General features: G+C 48.4%; 1 protein-coding gene and 1 non-coding gene across 4 annotated transcripts in view; one reads left to right on the top strand and one right to left on the bottom strand.

Annotated features, from left to right (window-relative positions):
* The window catches only part of SORL1 (sortilin related receptor 1), a 161809-nt gene that overhangs the window by 93597 nt on the left and 47651 nt on the right, over positions 1–20561 (bottom strand). For all 3 annotated transcript variants that reach the window (XM_053670663.1, XM_037131699.2, XM_053670662.1), the window contains exons 7-11: positions 12961–13062; positions 11834–12003; positions 2922–3114; positions 726–843; positions 451–524 (exon numbers count right to left, since the gene is read on the bottom strand). In XM_053670663.1, coding sequence (XP_053526638.1) covers positions 451–524; positions 726–843; positions 2922–3114; positions 11834–12003; positions 12961–13062 — 657 coding nt within the window. The remainder of the gene's footprint in view (positions 1–450; positions 525–725; positions 844–2921; positions 3115–11833; positions 12004–12960; positions 13063–20561) is intronic.
* Positions 10022–10124, top strand: LOC119039062 (U6 spliceosomal RNA). The gene has a single exon (XR_005080536.2). It is a non-coding gene; the product is annotated as a U6 spliceosomal RNA (small nuclear RNA).

Below are 20561 nucleotides of genomic sequence, written 5' to 3'. Positions count from 1 at the left end.
GGTGAGCAGAGGGGGGGGGGGGGTGACGTCGGCAACAGCAAAAAGAGCAAATAACCAGGTTCAGGCCTGATGCTACTACCACACTGTCATTGGCTGGGAGTCAGCAAAAACTCACTGAACACTCACCCCACGCCAGACACCACTAGGTCCCAGGGGAAAAGGAGTGAGCAAAATGGACATGGCTTCATCCTTATGGAACTGATCATCTTGGAGCAGTTAGTCACGTTTTTTTAAAGCTTGTTTTTTATTCAAAGTAGCGTACTTGGCCAAATCACAACCCACATTACGAGTTGTGAGTACACAGGGTGCAGCAGACCCCTACGTGTGTTTCTAGTAACGCTCTTCATTTCACCATCACAGCTGGACTTTGTGATCTCCACCAGACCCCAGGCACCCCCAAAATGACCGGCCTCAGGCCAATCTCATACAAACAAGAATGGGGGGCCTCACCTCTCGCCACCGGGCTCCTGCACTGCTGGAGATGTACACATTCATCTTGCTTGCTAAGTTCTTTCCCACCGAACCTGAAATGCAAAAGGAATAATTGTTTTTGACTTCAAGAACCTTGCCCAACTGGAAATTCTGGTAGGATCTAGCAACTGAGAACGTCTCAACCCCACAGGCAGCAGTGACCTCAGCAGAAGGTGGCGGTCCCCGTGCACCTGGCTGCACCTGAGCAAACAAACAGCTTACTCAGGAAGGAAGAGCAGGCATAGCCAACTTACCTGTGGCAACAATGAGACCAGGCGCCGACTCCTTGGAGAGGATGGGCATCCTCCGGAGCTGGAGGTTGAGCAGCTGACTGAGTCGCTGGGCCAGGTGCAGGGAGCAGCCCTGGGAGAGCTACAAAACACACATCCCAGGCACCATCAGCAAGGCAGATGGTGCCCGCATCTCCCTCCAAACACTGAGGCCTGTGTGTGCACAAGACAGCGAGAGGCAGAGGTAGGAGGCCTGGACCAAAGGAAACTGGAGCCGCCGCGTGGCTGCACCCACACATCTGCAGAGGGGCATGATCAACTGAACCACACAAATGCCTCTCATTGAAACAAATAGAAAAATACTAACACAAAAATTCCTCCTAGGACTCTCAGAGAAACAGCTAGAAATCAGTGTTCATCGGCATCCCAACCAGAGATGCCCAGATACACATGAGATGTAAACACCAAAGTATCCCCAATGAATTTTTAAAAGCAGCCTGCATTTCTACAAAGTACAAAGTCTACAGATGTCCCTCGCAGGATTTCAAGTTACCGAAACTGACTTCCATCACTTACATTTCAGATCTGAGTTCCACAAATAAGGCAGAACTCAGATCTGAGTTTGGCTATATAGTTGTGCCTAATTTTCTTGGCCAGGAAATGGCTATCGAATCTGTTCTAGACAGGATAATGCTGTGTATACTTCCAGTACAGCTAAAAACTGTGACACGGTTTGCCAGTACACCTGCTTTTGTAACAAAAGGATCTCTAACAAATATACATCTTGCAAGCACCACAGTTTGGCTGATAAAAAGTGGAGCACACTGAGTTGGGTCACAAATCGCCACCAAAATTTTCAACCTTTATCCTCTTCTTTCACTGCCTAAAATCAGAAGTAGAAGCCAGAAGCTGACCTGTTATGCAGGTCATAAGTAAACTGACAGGCCAGTGAGACAGGAAGCTGAATTTTAACAATACTATTAGTTCCACCGAACCGAGGCTCAGACCCCCACTGCACTGCATGCTGGAAAGTGCCTCGACTGCATCCACACCGGACTCACTCGGCGCTCTGAGAGCTAGAAGGTGCTGCTGCGCCAATGAGAAGCACCTAGGGATTGGTTATACGTGCTTACATCCCTGCCTCTTTCCGAAGTTAGACTTGACATCGTCAGTCAAGACTTGGTGTCACATCAGAAGATAAATGAAGGGCTACATTCTCCAGCAAGAATTTCCAAAAGAATCTCCCCATGGGCCACAGACGCAGCATCAAGTAGGCCAACATGTTTAACATGGACAAACAAAATTAAGTCATCTGAAAGACCAGGTCATTGTCTCGCTGAAATGTTACCGTTTCTCCAAACATCAGTGCCACTTGTTTTTCCCTACTTTTGTCCACCTACTCTACACGCCCTAGATCCGCTGTGTCAAATGAAAATAGAGATGCGGTATATCCCGTAAAGCCAGGGACCACAACGGCTCTGAGGGAAAAGAAAGGAGTTGCCTAGGTACATGAGACTGCTTTATGGGCCCAAATAATACAGTTTAGTCTTCTTAGTTTTCCACATGAAGCCACAGACAAGGAAAATTATAGAATCCTAAATAATATTGAAAGAGGAATTTTAAAAGAAATACTACAGAAATAAATTATGGGAGACGTTTTCAAGTTCTCTTGGTTCATAGCACAATAGGCGTCTCAGTCATGTTGCCATAGCATGTTCAAGCTAGAAGAGCTACACGCATAACCAGATATGCTCCTAATAACTTAGGAGCAGTTTAAAATAACAACATCACACATAAGTATTAAAAGCAAAACTGAAATTTCATTTCATTCTTGAATACCTACAGTTACTTAAGACTGGGCTGTGTGGACCTGCTAGGCCTGGCGTGACCCCTCGCACTCCTGCCAGACATCACCATGGCCAGCTCCTGCTCTGCCCGCACTTCCTCCCTCGATTCCCACCACATCAGCCGCTGGAACCTCAGCCTCGCACACACAGGATGTCGTCAAAAGAAACACAGCACGGGCTAAGGTCAAAACTGTGCACTAACTCAGGATGGTTAGTGTCACAGTGCTTCTGTCAGAAACTTAACACACCCGGGTACCCCCCTGAACTCACCAGGGCACCCCAGTGTGCCTTGGCATGGAGTTTGAGAACTGTAAGTACAGGACTGCAGACAGAACTTCGAGTTAAAACCCAAACCGAATGAAAGCACCTATACCTCACAATCTGTTTTTTCTCCATACTCTGTGAAGGCTGGGGCCTGAAGAAACTCCCAGGTGCCCCCTTTGTCGAAGGTGATGACAGACCTCATGTTCTCCTCCTTCATGGGGCCATTGAGCAGGGTGGCAATGTAGACACCTAGCAGCCCCTCCACGCGGTGGAAGTCAGCAAACGGCTCGTTTGCAAAATACCTACAGTAAGAGAGAACAAACAGCTGTGAAAACAAAGTGGTGTTTTGGGTATGATTTCATCATAAGTAACACAAAGTCTAACCACTTTAAATTCCCTACTCTGGCAGCATGAAGTACATTCACAGTTCACTCCCGTGCTCCAGAACACTTCCGTCGCCCCGAAAGGAGGCCCTGCGGCCATGGGCAGTGGTTCGCAGTGCTCCCTGCCCACCGAGGCCCTGGTGTCCACTAACTAACACAGTTTCTGTCTTTACAAATTAATCTATTCTGGATACTTCGCATAAATGAAATCACACAACATGTGACCTTTTTCATGGTTATTTCACTTAGCATAATGTTCTCAAACTTCATCCAGATTGCAGTATATCAGCACTTCATTTTATGACTGAATAATCAGCTCTTTTTTTGAAAAAAAAAATTGATGCCAAGATCCTTATCTGATCAATAATTCTTTACCGGGGTTCAGAATGATACACAACACACCCTCTGTATCTCTCACACTCCACCTTCTGTTCACAGCCCACCTGTCACCTTCCCTCCACCTGCTCTCACAGCAGCACGAGCCACACTCCCCAGTGTGTCTGGGCTGAGCCTCACCAGGCGGCTCCGCAGGACCTGGCGGCCGCCCTCAACACAGCGCCGGAGCCCCCCCATGCCACTCCCGCCAGTCACGCAGGGCCTCCCTGGGGCACCCGGAGGCCTGGTGGCACTCACATGGCCATGTTTCCTCCTCCCTCTAGACAATGCTTTCCGCCAGACTGCTACGAGGCACCCTCACCACCACCAGCATCACCCCCTATTAAGAATTCTCTCTCCAGTTCTCCAAGTAAATTAGAACCAGTTCCAGGACACCATACTTCCCTTTTCAGTTCAAGCAATAGCTCACTTCAAATACCACAATTTTTTTATCGGGAGGGAACTAGCCGGCCCATGTCATCTGTTAAGACACCCTTATCCCATTTCATCATGCTGAGATGGAGATGCAAGTGATAACGATCACTCAGATGAGCACATCTGAACAGGCCCAGTCCTGAGACACAACCTGAAGAGAATAGGCCCTGGCTGGTGTGGCTCAGTGGATTGAGTGCCAGCCTGCAAACCAAAGGGTCCTCAGTTCAATTCCCAGTCAGGGCACATGCCTGGGTTTGGGCCAGGTCCCCAGTAGGGGGGGCACAAGAGGCAACCACACACTGATGTTTGTTTCCCTATCTTCCTCCCTTCCCCTCTCTCTAAAAATAAATAAATAAAATCTTTTTTAAAAAAGCTGAAGAAAATGAGAAGGCTGAGCAGGTTGCTGGGGTCTGAATCTTGATGTAAACCTACTGTAAGACACTCACTGGGTTGCTGGCTCGGGCAGGATGGAGTGACTTGTGTCACCTCGGGAAGGCTCATGGGACCAGACAGTGGCCATGGGGCTGAATCACCGAGAGCCGGGTCCACGGCTGCCAGCTCCTGCTCTGCCTGACCGCGAGACATCCATCCGAAACCTCCAACAAGTGTGGAAGAGGAAGAAACCTCTTCAGGCTGTGACTCATCCACCCCACAGCCAGACACTCACAACTGGTCAGTGAGAGTCCTGATTTTAGATATTGAAGATGTGAGGAGAAGGTCACTCACCCTAAAAAGAAAGGCAGTGCTGACACGTGCCAGAGGTGGATCATCTTTGAAAGGACTAGGCCAAGGGAGAGAAGCCTGACTCGAGGGTGTGCTACAGTGCGACTCCCTCTCTAGGGTACACCCAGAGAGGCTCTATGCATGGACAAAAAGTCGACTGCTGGCTGCCAGAGGCTGGAGGGAGTCAACACTGGGGGCAACCACTTAAATGGGTGAGAAGCTTTCTTTTGGGTAAATAAAGCTGTTTTGGAAGAAAAAGCTGTTGGTTACACAACATTGTGAACGTATTAAATGCACTAACTTGTTCACTTTAAAATGACTAAGTTGAAGTTTGCAAATTTCACCTCAATGAATTTTTGCTAAAGTCATAGGAACTGGCCCAAAGGGGCTGCCACTGACCAAAACAGAACCACCTAAGTCTGAATCATGGCAGGAATGCTTGCTTATAAGACATTATAATGCATGGAGCAATTGACAACCTGTCAGCGCTCCCACTGGGAAAAAGGTAAGGAATGAAGATGAACTTCCAGTCAAGATGGCAAGTGCTCGCTTCCTCCAACAACCACAGCAAACTTACAATGAGACTATAGAGCCACCACCCCTGGGAGCCCCCGGGACACCAGCCGAAGGGAACTCCTACAAGTAAAGATCGACAGGAGAAGCCATATCCAGACTGGTAGCAGGGGAACAGACAGGAAAAGCTGGTCCAACACCCACAGGTAGCAGTCAGGAATCAGGAGGGGTCTCTTGGCCACAGAGGTCCCCACTGAGAAGCAAGGGGCCCCAGGCCCACACCAGACTGCACCAGTGCCAAGGACAGGAGTCTCCAAATCTGGCTGTGAAAATGAGCCAGGTTGCTCCATGCCTGCAGGAGGCAGGGCATCGAAGACCCAGGTGTCTTCCTAAAGGACCCGAGCAAGGCTCACTCACTCAAACACACTCTCCATAATCTCCAGAGAAGGAACAGCAGCTTTAAAAGCGCCAGAAACATGTGGGGAGAAACTCAGTTATCAGACTTCAGAGGAAGGCCCAGCAGGAAGGCTCTCTCCAGTACACGGAGCGGGCACACACCGCTGTGCCTGTGTGGCGCCTTCTCTACCACACAGCCAGTGGAAGCAGGCGGCCCCCAACTCTGACTCTCCACCCAGCGGGCCACCACAGCTCATGCAACCCCAGCCTTGGGAACTCCCTGAGACCCCACCCCACTCACTCATGTACCTGCCCAGATCCGTTTAGGGGAGCTCTTTAAGTAGTTGTACCGCACAGGCGGCGGGCCTCTCCCCAAATCTCAGAAGGACCCACAAACCCCAACCAAATACACAGTGGCCCAGAGCCAGGCACCAGTGGCAGGCATGCTTTGCAGCACTGCATCCCGCAGGAGATGCCTCCAAGCCCAGCACAGGCAGCTACCAATGGGGATCACTCGGTAGCTCCTCCCCTGGGACCCCAGGCTGAGCACAGGCAGTGGCTGAGCTGGGTCTGCACCAGAGCCCCTCCCAGGAGGCCTCAGACATGACACACCTGGCTGCTGGCATGAGACCACACTGCAGCACCACACGATGAGATGCACCACATCACCACACAACACACCGCATCACCACACAATGAGCTTCACAAACAACACACCCGCAGACTGGACTGGACAGGCACCAGGACACCTGCTACAGCCAATTCCATTCTGTGGGCTCAGCCCCACACACCAGCCTGCCTGACGCAGCCATGGCCAGTACTCGGAGTCTGTCAACCCAAGGATCGACCAGGTCACCAATGTGCCAACCATGATCAAAGCTCAGTTACAACAGGAGAACACACACAACCTACACGATCAACACTCCTGAAGCACCTGGCTCTCAGGTGGCCAGGGAGGCTGCGTCCCTGGGCCCCAGAGGACACCCTCTACATGAAGCAGTCCTGCCGAGATGCAGAGATGAATGGCCCTACCTAACACATGCAAACACACACGGGGAGGCAGCCAAACTGAGGAGACACAGATCCCAATGGAAACACAGAACACAGCCCCCCCAAAATAAATAAAACTAAACACGATGTAGACGAGCAATGGACTACACACAGAGTTCAAACACTGCATATAAGGATACTCAATCCACTTAGTGGAGGAAGAGATGAATCCAGTGAGAACTTACAGAAAGAGACAAAAACCATAGACAATCAGTCAAAAATACAGAATACAAAAACTGAAATAAGGAATAAATTACACAGCATCACCAGCAGATTCAAAGAAGCAAAGAATTGAGACTTCCAGCCAAGACGGAGGGGTAGGTAGACACACTATGTCTCCTCACACAGCCAAAACAAGGACAACTACAAATACAAAAACAATCAACAACCAGAACTGCTAGAAAATCAAACTGTATGGAAGTCTGACAACCAAGGAGTTAAAGAAGAAACATTCAGTCAGACTGGAAAGGAGGGGTAGATAACAGCAGCCAAGGCAGAATGGGCAGATAAGCAGGGAGGAACAACTGGGGCGAGAGACAGACCATGCAACCCAGGGTTCCAGCTCTGGGGAAATAAAGCCTCAAAACTTCTGACTATAAAAACCTGTGGGGGTTATGGCAGTGGGAGAAACTCCCAGCCTCACAGGAGAGTTTGTTGGAGAGACCCACAGGGTTCTAGAATGTACACTAACCGACCCACCTGAGAATCAGCATCACAAGGGCCCAATCTGCTTATGGGTAACAGGGGAAGTGATTGAAAGCAGGGTGAAAGTTGAGTAAGTGGCATTGTTCCCTCTCTGACCCCTCCCTGACATACAGAAACACAACAAAGCTAAGTGGGTTGCCCTGCCCTGGCGAACACCTAAGGCTCCACCCCTAACTACATAACAGGTGCACCGACAAAGATAGATGGCCTAAATGAATGAACAGATTACAATCCCAGAAAAAGAAACTAAGCAATGAGGAAATAGCCAGCCTATCAGAGGCGGAGCTCAAATCACTAGTAATCAGGATGCTCACAGAAATGGTTGAGTATGGTCACAAAATAAAAGAAGTGAAAGATATACAAAGTGTGTCTATTGGTAGATCATTAAAAAAGACATAGTACATATATACAATGGAATATTACTGGGCCATAAAAAAGAATGAAATCTTACCATTTGCAACAGCTGGGTTGATTTACTGGCTATTATGCTCAGTGAAATAAGTCAGACAGAGAAAGACAAATACCATGTAATTTGACTTGTATGTGGGATCTAAAGAACCAAATAAACGAACAAACAAAGTCGTAACTTCAGAGAACAAACTGATGGTTACCAGACTGAAGTGAGTTGATGGCTGGGTAAAAAAGGTCAAAGGGATTAGGAAGTACAAAGTGGCAGTCACAAAACATGTAGGTCTTTGGATTTCATGACTTGGAATACCTCTTTCCAGCCCCTTCTTGCCTGTAAGGTCTCTTTTGAGAAATCCACTGACAGTCTGATGGGGACTCCTTTGTAGGTGACTGTCCCCTTAGCTCTTGCTGCTTCTAGGATTCTCTCCTTCATTTTAATCTTGGCTAATGTCATGATGATGTGCCTTGGTGTGTTTCTTCTTGGGTCCAACTTCTTTGGGACTCTCTGAGCTTCCTGGATTTCCTGGAAGTCTATTTCCTTTGCCAGATTGGGGAAATTCTCCTTTATTATTTGTTCAAATAAGTTTTCCACTGGTGGCTGTTCCTTTCCCCCCTCTGGTACCCCTATAATTCGGATGTTGGAGCGTTTAAAGATGTCCTGGAGGATCCTAAGACTCTCCTCATTTTTTTGAATTCTTGCTTCTTGACTCTTTTCTGTTTGGCCATTATTTGCTTTCTTCTGGTCCACTCCATTGATTTGAGTCCCAGTTTCCTTTTCATCCTTATTGGTTTCCTGTGCAATTCCATTCATTCCAATTAGTTTCGCCTTCATATGTTTGTCTAATTTGTGGCTATAATCAATCAGTTCTGTGAGGATCCTGATCACCAGTGTTTTAAACTGTGCGTCTGAGAGTTTTGCTATTTCTTCATTGCTTAGATTTATGGGCTCTGGGGCTTTGAGATCTTCTTGAGCCATTTTTGGTCTGTTTGCACCTGTTAAGTACGAGGATCGGCGCCTTGGACTCCCAGGTCGCTGGGTTGTGATGCTGTATGTGGAGGCGTGGTCAGAGCGGGGAAATGGCGGCCCCTCTGCTGTTTCTTGCAGCTGGATGAAGAGCAGAGCCTTAGGTTGTTCACCGGGGCAGGGCCACTTAGGTCGCTGGATTATGATGCTGTATGTGGAGGCAGGGTTAGAGCGGGGAAATGGCGGCGCCCTCCGCCATGTCTATCCACACACGAATGCGCGACCACAGTCAACCTGCAGCCCTGCTCCGTCGCTGTTTCCCCGAGATTGCTTGCTGACTTGCCCACCAGGTCCAACCCCGTGCCTGGATTCCGCGCACCTGAGTCCGTCTGACGGAGTTTTCCTGTGCTACCCCACTCTGCCAGCTGCTGGTTTCGCCCCTCTTACCGGTCAGGCTGAAGAATTTGTTGTTATCAGACTTCCGAAAATTTCAATTTTCTGTGTTCTGGCTGTGTTTTCTGTTGCTATTATTTAGTTGTCTCTAAACTTGGTTGTGTGAGGAAGCACGGCATCTCCACCTATGCCTCCATCTTGGCGGAAGTTGTTGTGTTCAATAATATTCTAATAACTCTGTATGTTATAGGATGGGTATTCGAGTTATCTGCAGGATTGCTTCATTAGTTCTATAAATGTTAACTGCTATTCTGTACACTTAAAACTAACACAATAGTGAATATCAACTGTAATTGAAAAAAACTTTAATATTGTTTAAAAAGATAGCACATCTGAAGGAAAAGAATCAGGAATGGAGAAGCATGGTGACAGACCATCTATCTGAAAAGTCCTCCACTTGAATATCTAATGCTGTTTCGAATCCAGGAAGTCCAAACCCAATTTCTCAATCTTCCCCTCCAACCACACACACATACACAATGTGCACACACATGCACACACCTGCAGCCCCTCTCCCCTCTCCGATTCAGTACACGGCTCTTATTCCACCAGCTGCTCAGGCCAAGCAGCAGTGGTCTCTCAACTCCTCCTTCTCTCATCCAGTGAGTCAGCAAGTCTATTAGCAAATGGTCAGAATTTGACCAATTCTATCATCGGCCACTGCCCTGGGTCCAGCCAACATCCACCTCTGCCGGCTTGGATTTCTACAAACTTTCACTGCTCTTTTCCAGCTTGCACTCTTGTCCCCGCCCACTGACCGATTTCTGAGCAGCCTTGAGGAAGGCTTTTGAAAAGACAAGTCACGCACTCACTTTAGTAGTCCATGGACTGAAATGGGAACAATACAGAGATTAGCATGGCTCCTGCACAAGGAGACACACACATTCATGAAGCATCTCACATTTTTCTGTCATTTAAAAATTTTTAAATAAAAATTTTAATTGAAAGTAAAATATTTAATTAAAAATAAAAACTCACACGGGGCTCACTTAAAATTATTTACAATATTGTCCATTTATGTTGAATGTACTTTTCTTTAGATAATGCAAATTATAATTTTTTAATGATAAAAAATGCAACAGGTTAGCCCTGGCTGGTGTAGCTCAGTGGACTGAGCATGAGCCTGCGAACTAAGGGATCGCGGTTCGATTCCCCGTCAGACACGTGCCTGGGTTGCAGGCCAGTTCCCAACAGGGGATGCACAAGAGGCAACCATACCTTGATATTTCTCTCCCTCTCTTTCTCTTCCCCTCTAAAAATAAATAAATAAAATCTTTTTTAAAAGTTTTATTAAAAAAGAAATTTAAAATGCAACAGGTTAAATCAAATAATGCCCGTCTTCTGGTCAAACCTTCCACCCCACTTAGAGGAAAAAAATTAAGTTGCTTCCATGACCTTTAAGGCCCTGAACAGCCTGCAGACTGCTGTCAGGCACCTGTCTTTGGGACTTTCTTCCCCTCCTTCGGGTGCCTGTTCACCCAGGCCTCTTCACTGCTCCGACAACATGCCGACAAAGTCCATGCTGGAGCCGATGGGCCTGCCACTGCCTCCGCCTGCAGCTCTCGGCCGGCCCCCTCCCTTGTGCCAGCCAGACACCTGCAAAGTGTGGCCCTCCTGGAGCAGTCCTGCCCGGTCAGCTGGCAGAGTGCGACACCTCAGAAAGCCGTCCTCTTGTGCTCTCAGCACTCACCATGACCCGGCAGATGACGTATTTGTTCACAGGCTATCTCCTGCCCGTCAGGACGGAACTCCATGGAGCAGGCACCTTGTTCACTGCTATCCCGGAAACAGGCCTGGCGCAGAGCAGCAGCCTGTGTGCCGAACGGACAGCTGCCGGAACGCACTGCCAGCCTGAAGCGAGTGTCCCTCGGACCTGGCGGCACGCTGTGGCCCAGGCCTCACCGGAAAGGATAGTCAGCCTCACCGGACGATGCCTTCCGGGAGCAGAGACCAATCCTACCCGCAGGTGGACCCCTCTCCAAAGTCTGCCTCATCACAGATCAAAGGAGAAAAAGTGAACTAAGTAGCACCAAGGAATCACCAGGCCACCCTGAATTCATGGCAGCGATTCCCTCCCCCAAACCCTAGAACCTTCCACAGCCCAGAAAACACCCATTAGTGCAGAACAATCAGCTAACCTTGTGGTTTACTAATGAAGGACTGACATTGCTGGTGCTTTTCCAGACACAGACTAATTCCTTGCACAGAAAATGAGGTAAGTGAATCAAATGAGCCCAAGTGAGAGGTGGACAGTGTCGAGATGCTAGATGTCATCTGGAGAAGCAGAGGTCAGCCTTGGCATCAAATAAAAATCACCTGGGGAGCCTTTCAAACTCCTCACATCCCAGCCACACCAGCTGAGTTCAACTGTGCTCCCTGGGACCGGGAGCCAGGAATGCGGCTACTGAAACAGCCCCAACTGAGTGCAAAGGTGCAGCTACTGCCCCCACCCAGAGGCTGGGGTCATGGTGAAGGCCAGAGGGAACAGGGCCAGCAGGGGAAGTGTGGCCTCTCTCATGGTGTCAATAGTCACAATAAAGAAAGTAAATAATAACAATAAAAGTGAAGATAAAGAAAAACAAGTAAAAAAGCAGAAGGGCTTCCCGAGCCACTCACCTCACCAGGGTGTCACTGCCGGTCCCGCCGGGGCTGTAATAGAGGATGTTCTCTAAGGACAGGGAGAACTTTAGGCCCTCCACCTCTGAGATGTACAGATCGGTGCGGTTGTCACTACGACTGACACACACAAACACCTGGTCCTCAGAGGCATCTGCGATGTAATATTCCTTGGGAAAAAAAAGTAAAACATACTTCAGTCAAAAAGTGCATCTGCCCTGTGAGCTTTCCTTGCATGTACCAAATCAATGCCACCCCCGTGCCCCGGGGCGGGGGGGTGGTGACCTGATGCCCACTGAACGTGACACTCCCCCAACCTCAGCACAGAAGCTGGCAGACCGACCGTCGGGGACCCTGCGGCTGCTCTGCAGCTGGAACAGGGCCCACACTGGAAAATGGGGCACAAAATAAGAATAGGCCGCTGAACTCCATAGACGACCTAAAAACCTCTTTTTAGTGAATAATGTCTCCCTCTTTTCCCCATAAGATTTAGCATGAATTTCCTTTCCTTTTTCTCCACGGTGACCACAGGAAGGTGAGCCTGTAGAAACCCAAGGACTGACGAGAGCGTTCTCTATCTCACCCTCCTCCAAGCTACTCGCCTCCCGCCACCCTAGCCACTGTGTCCAGCCTTCAAGTGCCCCCTCCCCCTGGGGCCACTTCTCTGATGGCCCAGCCCACAGGGATCTCTCCCGTGCACCACACAGGCTGCACTGGACTGCACGCAGCCCCTCTTCTGTAGAGTTCTCGGTCTCTCCAGCCCGCCCGTGTCTGAAGGGCAAGGCCCAGCGCCTACAGCTTGTCTGACCACAACAGCTGTGAGCAGGAGGGCAGCACTTAAGGCAGTGCTGCTGCCCTTCAGTGCTGGCTCCTCCTCTAAACCTTGCCACCAATCCTTTCCTGCTTAGAGCAAGCAAGGGCTCCCGTCCAGCCCCACCTCAAATACTGGGAGAAAAAAAACGGACCACGATGCCCACAGCACATGGCTCTCTCTGGGGACTGTCCTGGAAAGTGACTGCAGGAAGCACAAATACCCACCCGGCAGGGCATCCCCACAGCTCCTTTTCCGGACCTCCACGTGGGAACAGTGACACTTTTTCCCACCCCCCCCAATGGACCCCACTTACATTAATAGGGTGTCTTGTGACAAACTGGGCTGCTTGCATGGGCTTCCGGCCGAAGGAGACCCAGAGCTGCACGGAAGGTGGCTGCTGACTGCCCAGGAGATGCTGACAAGGAAGAGGAGGAAAATCCAATTGTGCCACATTGTAACCACCCCGTATAAGCGCAAGAGGAAACAGAAAAGTCACACCCCTCTGACTGTACTTAAAACACGAAGGAGGGAGCGTGACTGCAAATACAGGCTTTGCTACTTCTGCTGTCACTGGCCAGCTCGGGCTGCAGTGCTTCTCACCCTAGACTCCCTGGTATGAGATGAGGAGGAAGGGCAATGGTATGACAAGGGAGCATGGGCTTGGGAAAGCAGGTGGAGGCTGCCACGGCTTCGACAGAGGGCAAAGAGGAGAGGGGCCGTGTGACGAGGCTGAAGAGACAGGTGGGGAGGAGCCTGGAGCCCCCAAACCCCACGCACCTGACACACGCAACATACTCTCCTCTCCACTCTATTCCTGTTGTCAGATGGGACAGCAGTGGAGGTACAAGGCTTCCATTTGTACCAAGAATTGAGGGGATTTTCACTTATTCAATTTTCCAGTCTTCTAAGATTTCTCATTAATGTCTTTTGCTACAATATGTTTTCTTTGGTATCTAGAGTATTCCACATGATGTTGACCATATCACATTGTATTTTACAGACATTTAATCATGGCCAGAATCTTCAAAGTGTACATAAAAGCACTAGAGTAAGAGGAAATAACTACATCTCTCTAGGTCTCTATGTACCTACAAAATGAGAAGCTGACTTGGGTTGGGGCTTCTCTCTGGATGGGTTTCCATGATCCAGGAACATTGCAGACACACACACACATTTTGTGTGTGGATGCACCGTTCATTTTGCTAGGGAGGGTCTACTACACCTTCTACCAGATTCCCAAAAGGGTCAATGACCTGAAAAAGGGCAGGAAGCACATCCATGTGGCTTTGCAGTTTGAAGAGGTAAACATAGCTTCATGCAGACAGTCACATGCATGACCATGACACGCACTGGGATGCGGGGCCCCTGCCAGAAGGAGTTAGTTTGGCTTCATTTTTCCTGGACTATTCTCTGCTGTTTAGTATGGACTTTAAATTTCTGTAGAGCAAGGAACGACTGAGAACCCTACGCTCATGTGTGCCCAGGAAGTCCCATGTGAAGAACAAACTGATGAACACAAAGTTATTTCTGGTTCATTTGATGCACGTGCATGTGTATTCAAACTACCACTGAACAAATGGATTAAAGTAGTGTGTTTTAAAGAAGCCAGGTGAGAAGTATGAAAGACTGCTTTTCCAAAACGGCACCCTGAAAACCACGTTCATAGTCTGTGCTCAGTATGGGACCACAGGAAATGACAGACGTGTTAAAAATGTAAAACGCAGCCCTGCCTGTATGGCTCAGGGGACGGAGTGCTGGCCTACGACACACAAGGTTGCCAGTTCGATTCCCAGTCAGGGCACATGCCTGGGTTTTGGGCCAGGTCCCCAGCTGGGGACATGCAAGAGGCAAATGATCAATGTTTCTCTTTCTCACTTTCTCCCTCCTTTCCCCTCTCTCTAAAAATAAATAAATAAAAAATTTTAAAAATATGTAAAATGCATTACCTGAACAAAAAAATAGTTTGCAGCAAAATATGTATACATTCCAAAATCCCTTAAGTTAGTAAAACAGCTGCATATAAAAGTCAGACGATTAGTTTAAGTAGCCCCCTTTGAACCCTTACAAATATACATGAACACACGATGCTAATGACACGCACATGTCTGTGCTCTGTATTTTTCACTACTTCCTGCCACGGTTACATCTCAGAAAGGAGCTGTTGCTCTCAGTGGGCCCCAGACCCATTCCTTACAGGTGCTGCACACCTGCGGTGGGGAGGCCTGAGCGCCGAGGCTGCGCAGGAGGCTGGCCTCATTCCACAACTGCCAATCAGTCACTGGATACGCAGGTCAAAACACCTTCGAAGCAAATTCACCCCACTTCCTTCTGGAGAATTACTCCCAAACCTGGAAAAGGCAGCTCACACATAACATATTCCTAAACAGTTATTACAATATTTTACTGCCATCAAGAAAAATATTAACAAGTGTGCCACACTATTGATTGTAAGATGTATTATAGGGCCCTAATACTTTTTGTTACTAAGCCATGGGTTTTGTTGTTGTTGAGTTGTTCTTTACAGTTACTATAAAAGTGAAGCATGCTCGTGAAAGCCTGCAACAGGCAGACAGGTGTAAGGTAAAATGCAGAAGTTCTGCACCCTACTCTCCATTCTGGACGACTGAGGTTCTCCCAACTGATGGTTCCTGAAGTCAGGGAGGGCTGCGGAGCTGAGTGAAAAGGTGAAGGGATTATGAAGTACAGACTGGCAGTTACAGTCACAGTGACGCAGAGCAGAGCACAGGGAATACAGTCCATAATACAGAAATAATTACATGTGGGGTGAGGCAGGTACTAGAAATAGCAGGGGAACACTCTAAATTATATCACTCCCTAATCACTATGATGTACACTGGAAACTAATATAAATACTACCGATGTCAACCATCCAGTCAACCAGAATTTATTTGGATGTCAACCATCCAAATAGAAAAACACATTTTAAAAAAAGATGAGGGTTCTCTTCCTTTTGTGCAAGTACCTGTGGTCATGTGACTAAGTACTAATTAACACAAGCATTGTGCTGGTTTCTCGGGAGGCTGCTTAAATAAGGGAGTGAAGAAGCTAAAAAGGATCCTACTTCGGCCTTTCTGTCTGTGGTCTTCCTAACTCCAGTAAAGCCTCGAAGAGGTCTTGAACCACGAGGGAACCTTGACACTGGAAGCCATCGTGCAGATGGCAGAGCAGAAAGACAGACGCTCGGAGCTGGTCCCCAGGACGCCAGCTCCACCCCAGATGGTCTCCCTCCGGGCGGCACTGACTGCTGCGGCACTTGCACTGCCAGTGTGTGCTACAGCCTCACACAACACCAGCAACACCTGCGGCTCCAGGTTCCACGCACAGACGGTCACACGTGGAATGCCTCTCAACTCTGGTCATGAATAGACTGACTGTTGTACCACTTAACTTTGTTGTTAACAGTGCACTTTGACCTTCATTTCACAGCCACTGGTGGGTGTTGAGGTCGTTTCCAGGAGCACTCTTCGATGAACACACGCGTGCGTGTCGCCTCTTTGAGAGCGACATAGGGACATCTGCAGGATATTCTTAGAATTCCTAGGTCAAATGTTCAATTCTGATAGACAATAAAAATGCCTTCCCGAAAGGCATGCCAGTTAATACCAGCACACACAACTTCACCAGCATCTGGCAGCATTTTGAATGTTTTGTTTCATATGCCAATATTATAGGGCCTAATAATTTATGATGAACTCTTTTTATCATGTGGCATGTTCATTGCTGATGAGTAAAAGTAAATTAATATAAGTACTGGAATAATCTGAATTTCAGAGAGTGCATTTACATTTATGTTTCGCATTATAGCAGTAGAAAAAAAAATGAGAAACTAAGGAGCAAAAAGCAGAAAGAAACTAAATAAATGACACACATCACCAAGCAAAGACCAAAGGATGTCACAGGCCACTCATAGCTGAACGCTGCTCAGGGAAAGCTGGTGGGAGGAGGGGCTGCCAGAGGCTGTGCACAGGCGCCCCGTGTGGGTTGCAGCGCTCACCGCCCTTTCTGTGCTGAAGCCCTAACCGGGTCTCAGCAGAGCACCACCATCCACATCAGTGCTCTGTACTAAATGTTCTATGGCCATAATGATATATCTGGAATTTGCTTTAAAATAGTCCAGTAAAAAAAAAAAAAACAGTAGGTAGACAGCTACAAAAAACATTACCCCAAGTCAAGGATATTGAGGCCTAATGAGGGCCCATGGGGGGGCCAGGTCAGTATAAGCTGCTCTTTTATGTAGATTTTTAAATGTCAGAGTGAGTTGCACGAGGGGCCTACTTGAAAGCTGCAGTCTCAGCTCTCCTCCTAACGTAACCTGATTTAACTTACTGCAGGGACAGAGCTGCAGTCAGGGCATTTTCGGAAAACCTCGACAACTGATGAATGTTTAACCTCCCAATGGCTGGAGAAGCAGAACCACCCTGGAGTTCACTAACGGGGGGTAACTAGAACGCACAAAAGGGAAACCTGGGGACGAAGGCATCCACCAGGTCAGGCGCATGTGGCTGCAAGCGTTCTCACGAAGGGACCAGTAGGGGCCTTTTTCCTCTGATTTCTCTGGGCTGGCTGAGGACCTGCGGCTCTACACTAGCAGGAGGTCCAGGAGAAGGCAGAGCTGCAGGCTGCCCAGGGGCCTCCACAAAGGCTGCAAGACATATGTTCCAAGTGTTTACAGAAACCTCTGTTCAGCCAAGACCTGAACATTAGGCTACATCATCCAACGTTTCAGGAGCCATACACAATGAAGAACAGAAACTTTACAAAACCAATGCAGAAAACACAAAACAAAAACAGCAACAACAATAACAATAACAAAAAGCAACAAGAAAATATCTTGGGAAGGGGTACTCTGACATAAGAAGTTAAAAAATGTCCTGTTTTCAACAACAAGACAAGCAAGCAGCAAAGTGCACACACACAGTCAGCACACACTGTGCCTGAGCAAGACCGAGCACTGGTCTCACACAGAAAATGCAAGTCTTCTGTGATGATGTGCTCCAAGTACCAATGGAAATCGCGTCTTGGGAATTGAAGGGGAGCATAAGAACCCTGTGTCACCAAGTAGAGAAAATCAATAAAGACATAGAAATTACTGAAAAAAAGAAACAGAAATTCTTGAGTTGAAAAACGTACAATAACTCAAAAGAAAATCCACTGAAGAGGTTCAACAGGAGATCTGAACTGACAGAAGACAGAAGCAGTCAACTTAAAAGCATTAACTGAGGATCCACGCGATGACACACAGGAAACTCGAAAACATCATACTTAGAAAAAAAACAGTCACAAAGGGTCATATGTGCTATGGTTCCCTGTACATAAAATGTGTAGAGCAGGCCAATCCACAGGGCAGAAGAACTGGGTCTGTGGCTGCTTGGGGCCGGGAGGCAGGGAGTGAGAAGTGATGCTACCGAGTTTGGGGTCTGCTCTGAGGTGAAGACAGTGCTCTGGGATGAGGCAGTGATGAGCACTACACAACCTTGCCAATGCACTACAGACCATGAGCTGTACACTTTAAAAGAATAAGTTTTATGGGGCATGAATTACATCTCAGTACAAGTGTTATACAAATTAATTTTGAATGTACTGCTTTTATCGTTTCATTTTTTAGTCTGTAAATATGTTTGGGTTTTATAATTGTGCATGAGTTATAAGCAGCAGGTACTTATATCTAGTTTAATGTTTGCATATACTCAAATAGCACCATAATTAAAATAATTTGCCAACAGCTGGTTCTGGTCAGTTATCCTGAAATCAACACACCAGTTTTGGTCAGCTAACTTCTCATGTCGAAGCTCACAGTGTAGAGGCAATTAACCTCTTCTGTTTTCTCTATTAACATTACACTTTAAATTAGCAAAATTCGGGTTAGAAATTGGTTTTCAACAGTAAAACTAGTGGTTGACTGGTTAAACAGCAAAAGTGCCAATGAGCTCTCTAGGGAGATGAGAGGCCAGGAGAGACTTCTGAATATGCTGCAGGCGTGCCCTGGAGGCCTGCGACCGGCCTGTCGGGCCAATACCTCTGAGGGTTTGGGCTGCCCAGTGCTGACTGGCAGGTTCAGAATCCTGTCTCTACAAGGGCTGGAGATGTTTCTCTGTAAAGGTCTGAGCCATCCTGCCTCTGTGGGACTGTTCCACTGGGCCACCAACACGTGAGAGCAGTGACAAACCTCACGCACACCAGTGTGGATGACTGTTTCCCGGAAGCATGACTGACAAGTGCGGGGCCACAGTTTGCCAACTGCTGCTCCAGAACACAGGGTCTGCATCAGGCCAGGGGTGGCTGCAGACCATCAGACAGGGCAGGCACTCCACAAAGCCCGTGCACCAGGCCCTTGCCTGCGGACGAACACTCGTGCAAGGGGCAGCCCAAGCCTGGCATTCAGGCGCACGCAGGTGGCGAGGCCGCAGAGGGCAGAGAGCCTCTCAGCTGCCGCTGTGCACAAGGTCGTGTCCTCGATGTCACAGCCCCATCGTCATGAGGGGGCCTGTTAAGACAGAGGAATATCATGTCCAAAAAACAAGGAATAAAAATTAAACTTGGGTTAAAAAAATGGAAGCGCATCAGACCACAAGAACATTTGACCTGGGAGCCAGGCCAGCAGGCACTGCAGCATCCAGAACACTAGGGAAAGGGCTCAGGTCCAGAACCGTCCCAAAGACATGGCTGGCAGACGACCTCATTATTCACGGTGATGGAAACAGCAGAGAGAACACGGCCCGAACCCAATTTTCCCTGCTCTGCAATTAGTTCCTGGACTGCCCTAGTTTGACTCGAATCCACTTAACATTGAAGTCGTTCAGATTTTCCTGAATCCAGACAGCCCTCGGGCCCAGAAAAGAAGTCAGTCGTGACTGCAGGCCTGACCACTCCAATGGACCCGCTGAGCCAACGAGGCCCACGTCCATCCTCCTAGCTGACTAGCCTAGCGTAACGAACAGCAGGAAAATACCCATTTTCTCCACTGCCGGCTGGGTTTCTTCTCTCCTCATCCATCCGTTGAGAAATGTTTCTTTGATAATACAATTGACTGTTACTAGAAGCTTCTGCATATAGAAGACCTCAGAGAAGAGTTTCTCAAATTTGGAAAATTCTTAGGCATCCTGGGGCCTAGAATGCGCTGGGGCCCCAGCACGCCTAAGTGCACCACTGCGACGTGGCCACAGGTGCTCCTGAGACCACACCTGAGGACAAGTGCCAGGGGCCGGCCCGGCTCACCTTGGGGTCTGGCGGCTCATGCAGGTGCTGAGGGGAGAGGCCGACACCCAACTCCAGTTGTGCCACAAATAAGTCAGCCACACAGAGAGCTGAGAGTGCGCCATTTTTATAACCTCTCAACCTCCCCAAAATCTGCTAGCCAACGCTTTCAAAATTAGGCAAGAAAGAGTGATATTCATGTATTCACTTAACTCCACTGCACATTGGCCATGTACCACGCACTGGGCACTATGGTGGGGACTGTGCAACGACGCCCACTATGGACACTGTGCCCGACCTACCATGGCCAGGGACAGCAAGGACGAACCGCGGGCTCCCTGCACCTCAGCTGCAGCCAGGACACAAGCACAGCTGTTAGGTGAAAATGGAGGGCACAGCAAGCTCCACCTCTCATATAACTTAGACCCTCAGGTGTGAGAGCTAGGGATAACAGAGTTAAGAGAAATGTACAACTGTTCTCCACATCACTCCTGACTCAGTCAGGACAAATCTGGGAATCAGCCCCTGTGCCTTAAAATTCAGAAATTAAAAATAGCCCAGGCCAGGTAGCTCAGTTGGTTAGAGCAGCGTTCCAGTGCACTAAGGTTGTGGGTTCAATCCCTGGTCAGAGCACATACATACAAGAATTAACCAGTGAATGCATCAGTAAGTAGAACCACAATGTTTCTCTTTCTCCCT

This window comes from Artibeus jamaicensis, unplaced genomic scaffold (genome assembly GCF_021234435.1).
Source record: "Artibeus jamaicensis isolate MK-2021 breed Jamaican fruit bat unplaced genomic scaffold, CSHL_Jam_final contig_601, whole genome shotgun sequence".
NCBI classification, from domain to species: Eukaryota; Metazoa; Chordata; class Mammalia; order Chiroptera; family Phyllostomidae; genus Artibeus; species Artibeus jamaicensis.
Note: the sequence above shows the minus strand (reverse complement) of the source record. Positions and strands in the feature narration are given on the sequence as shown.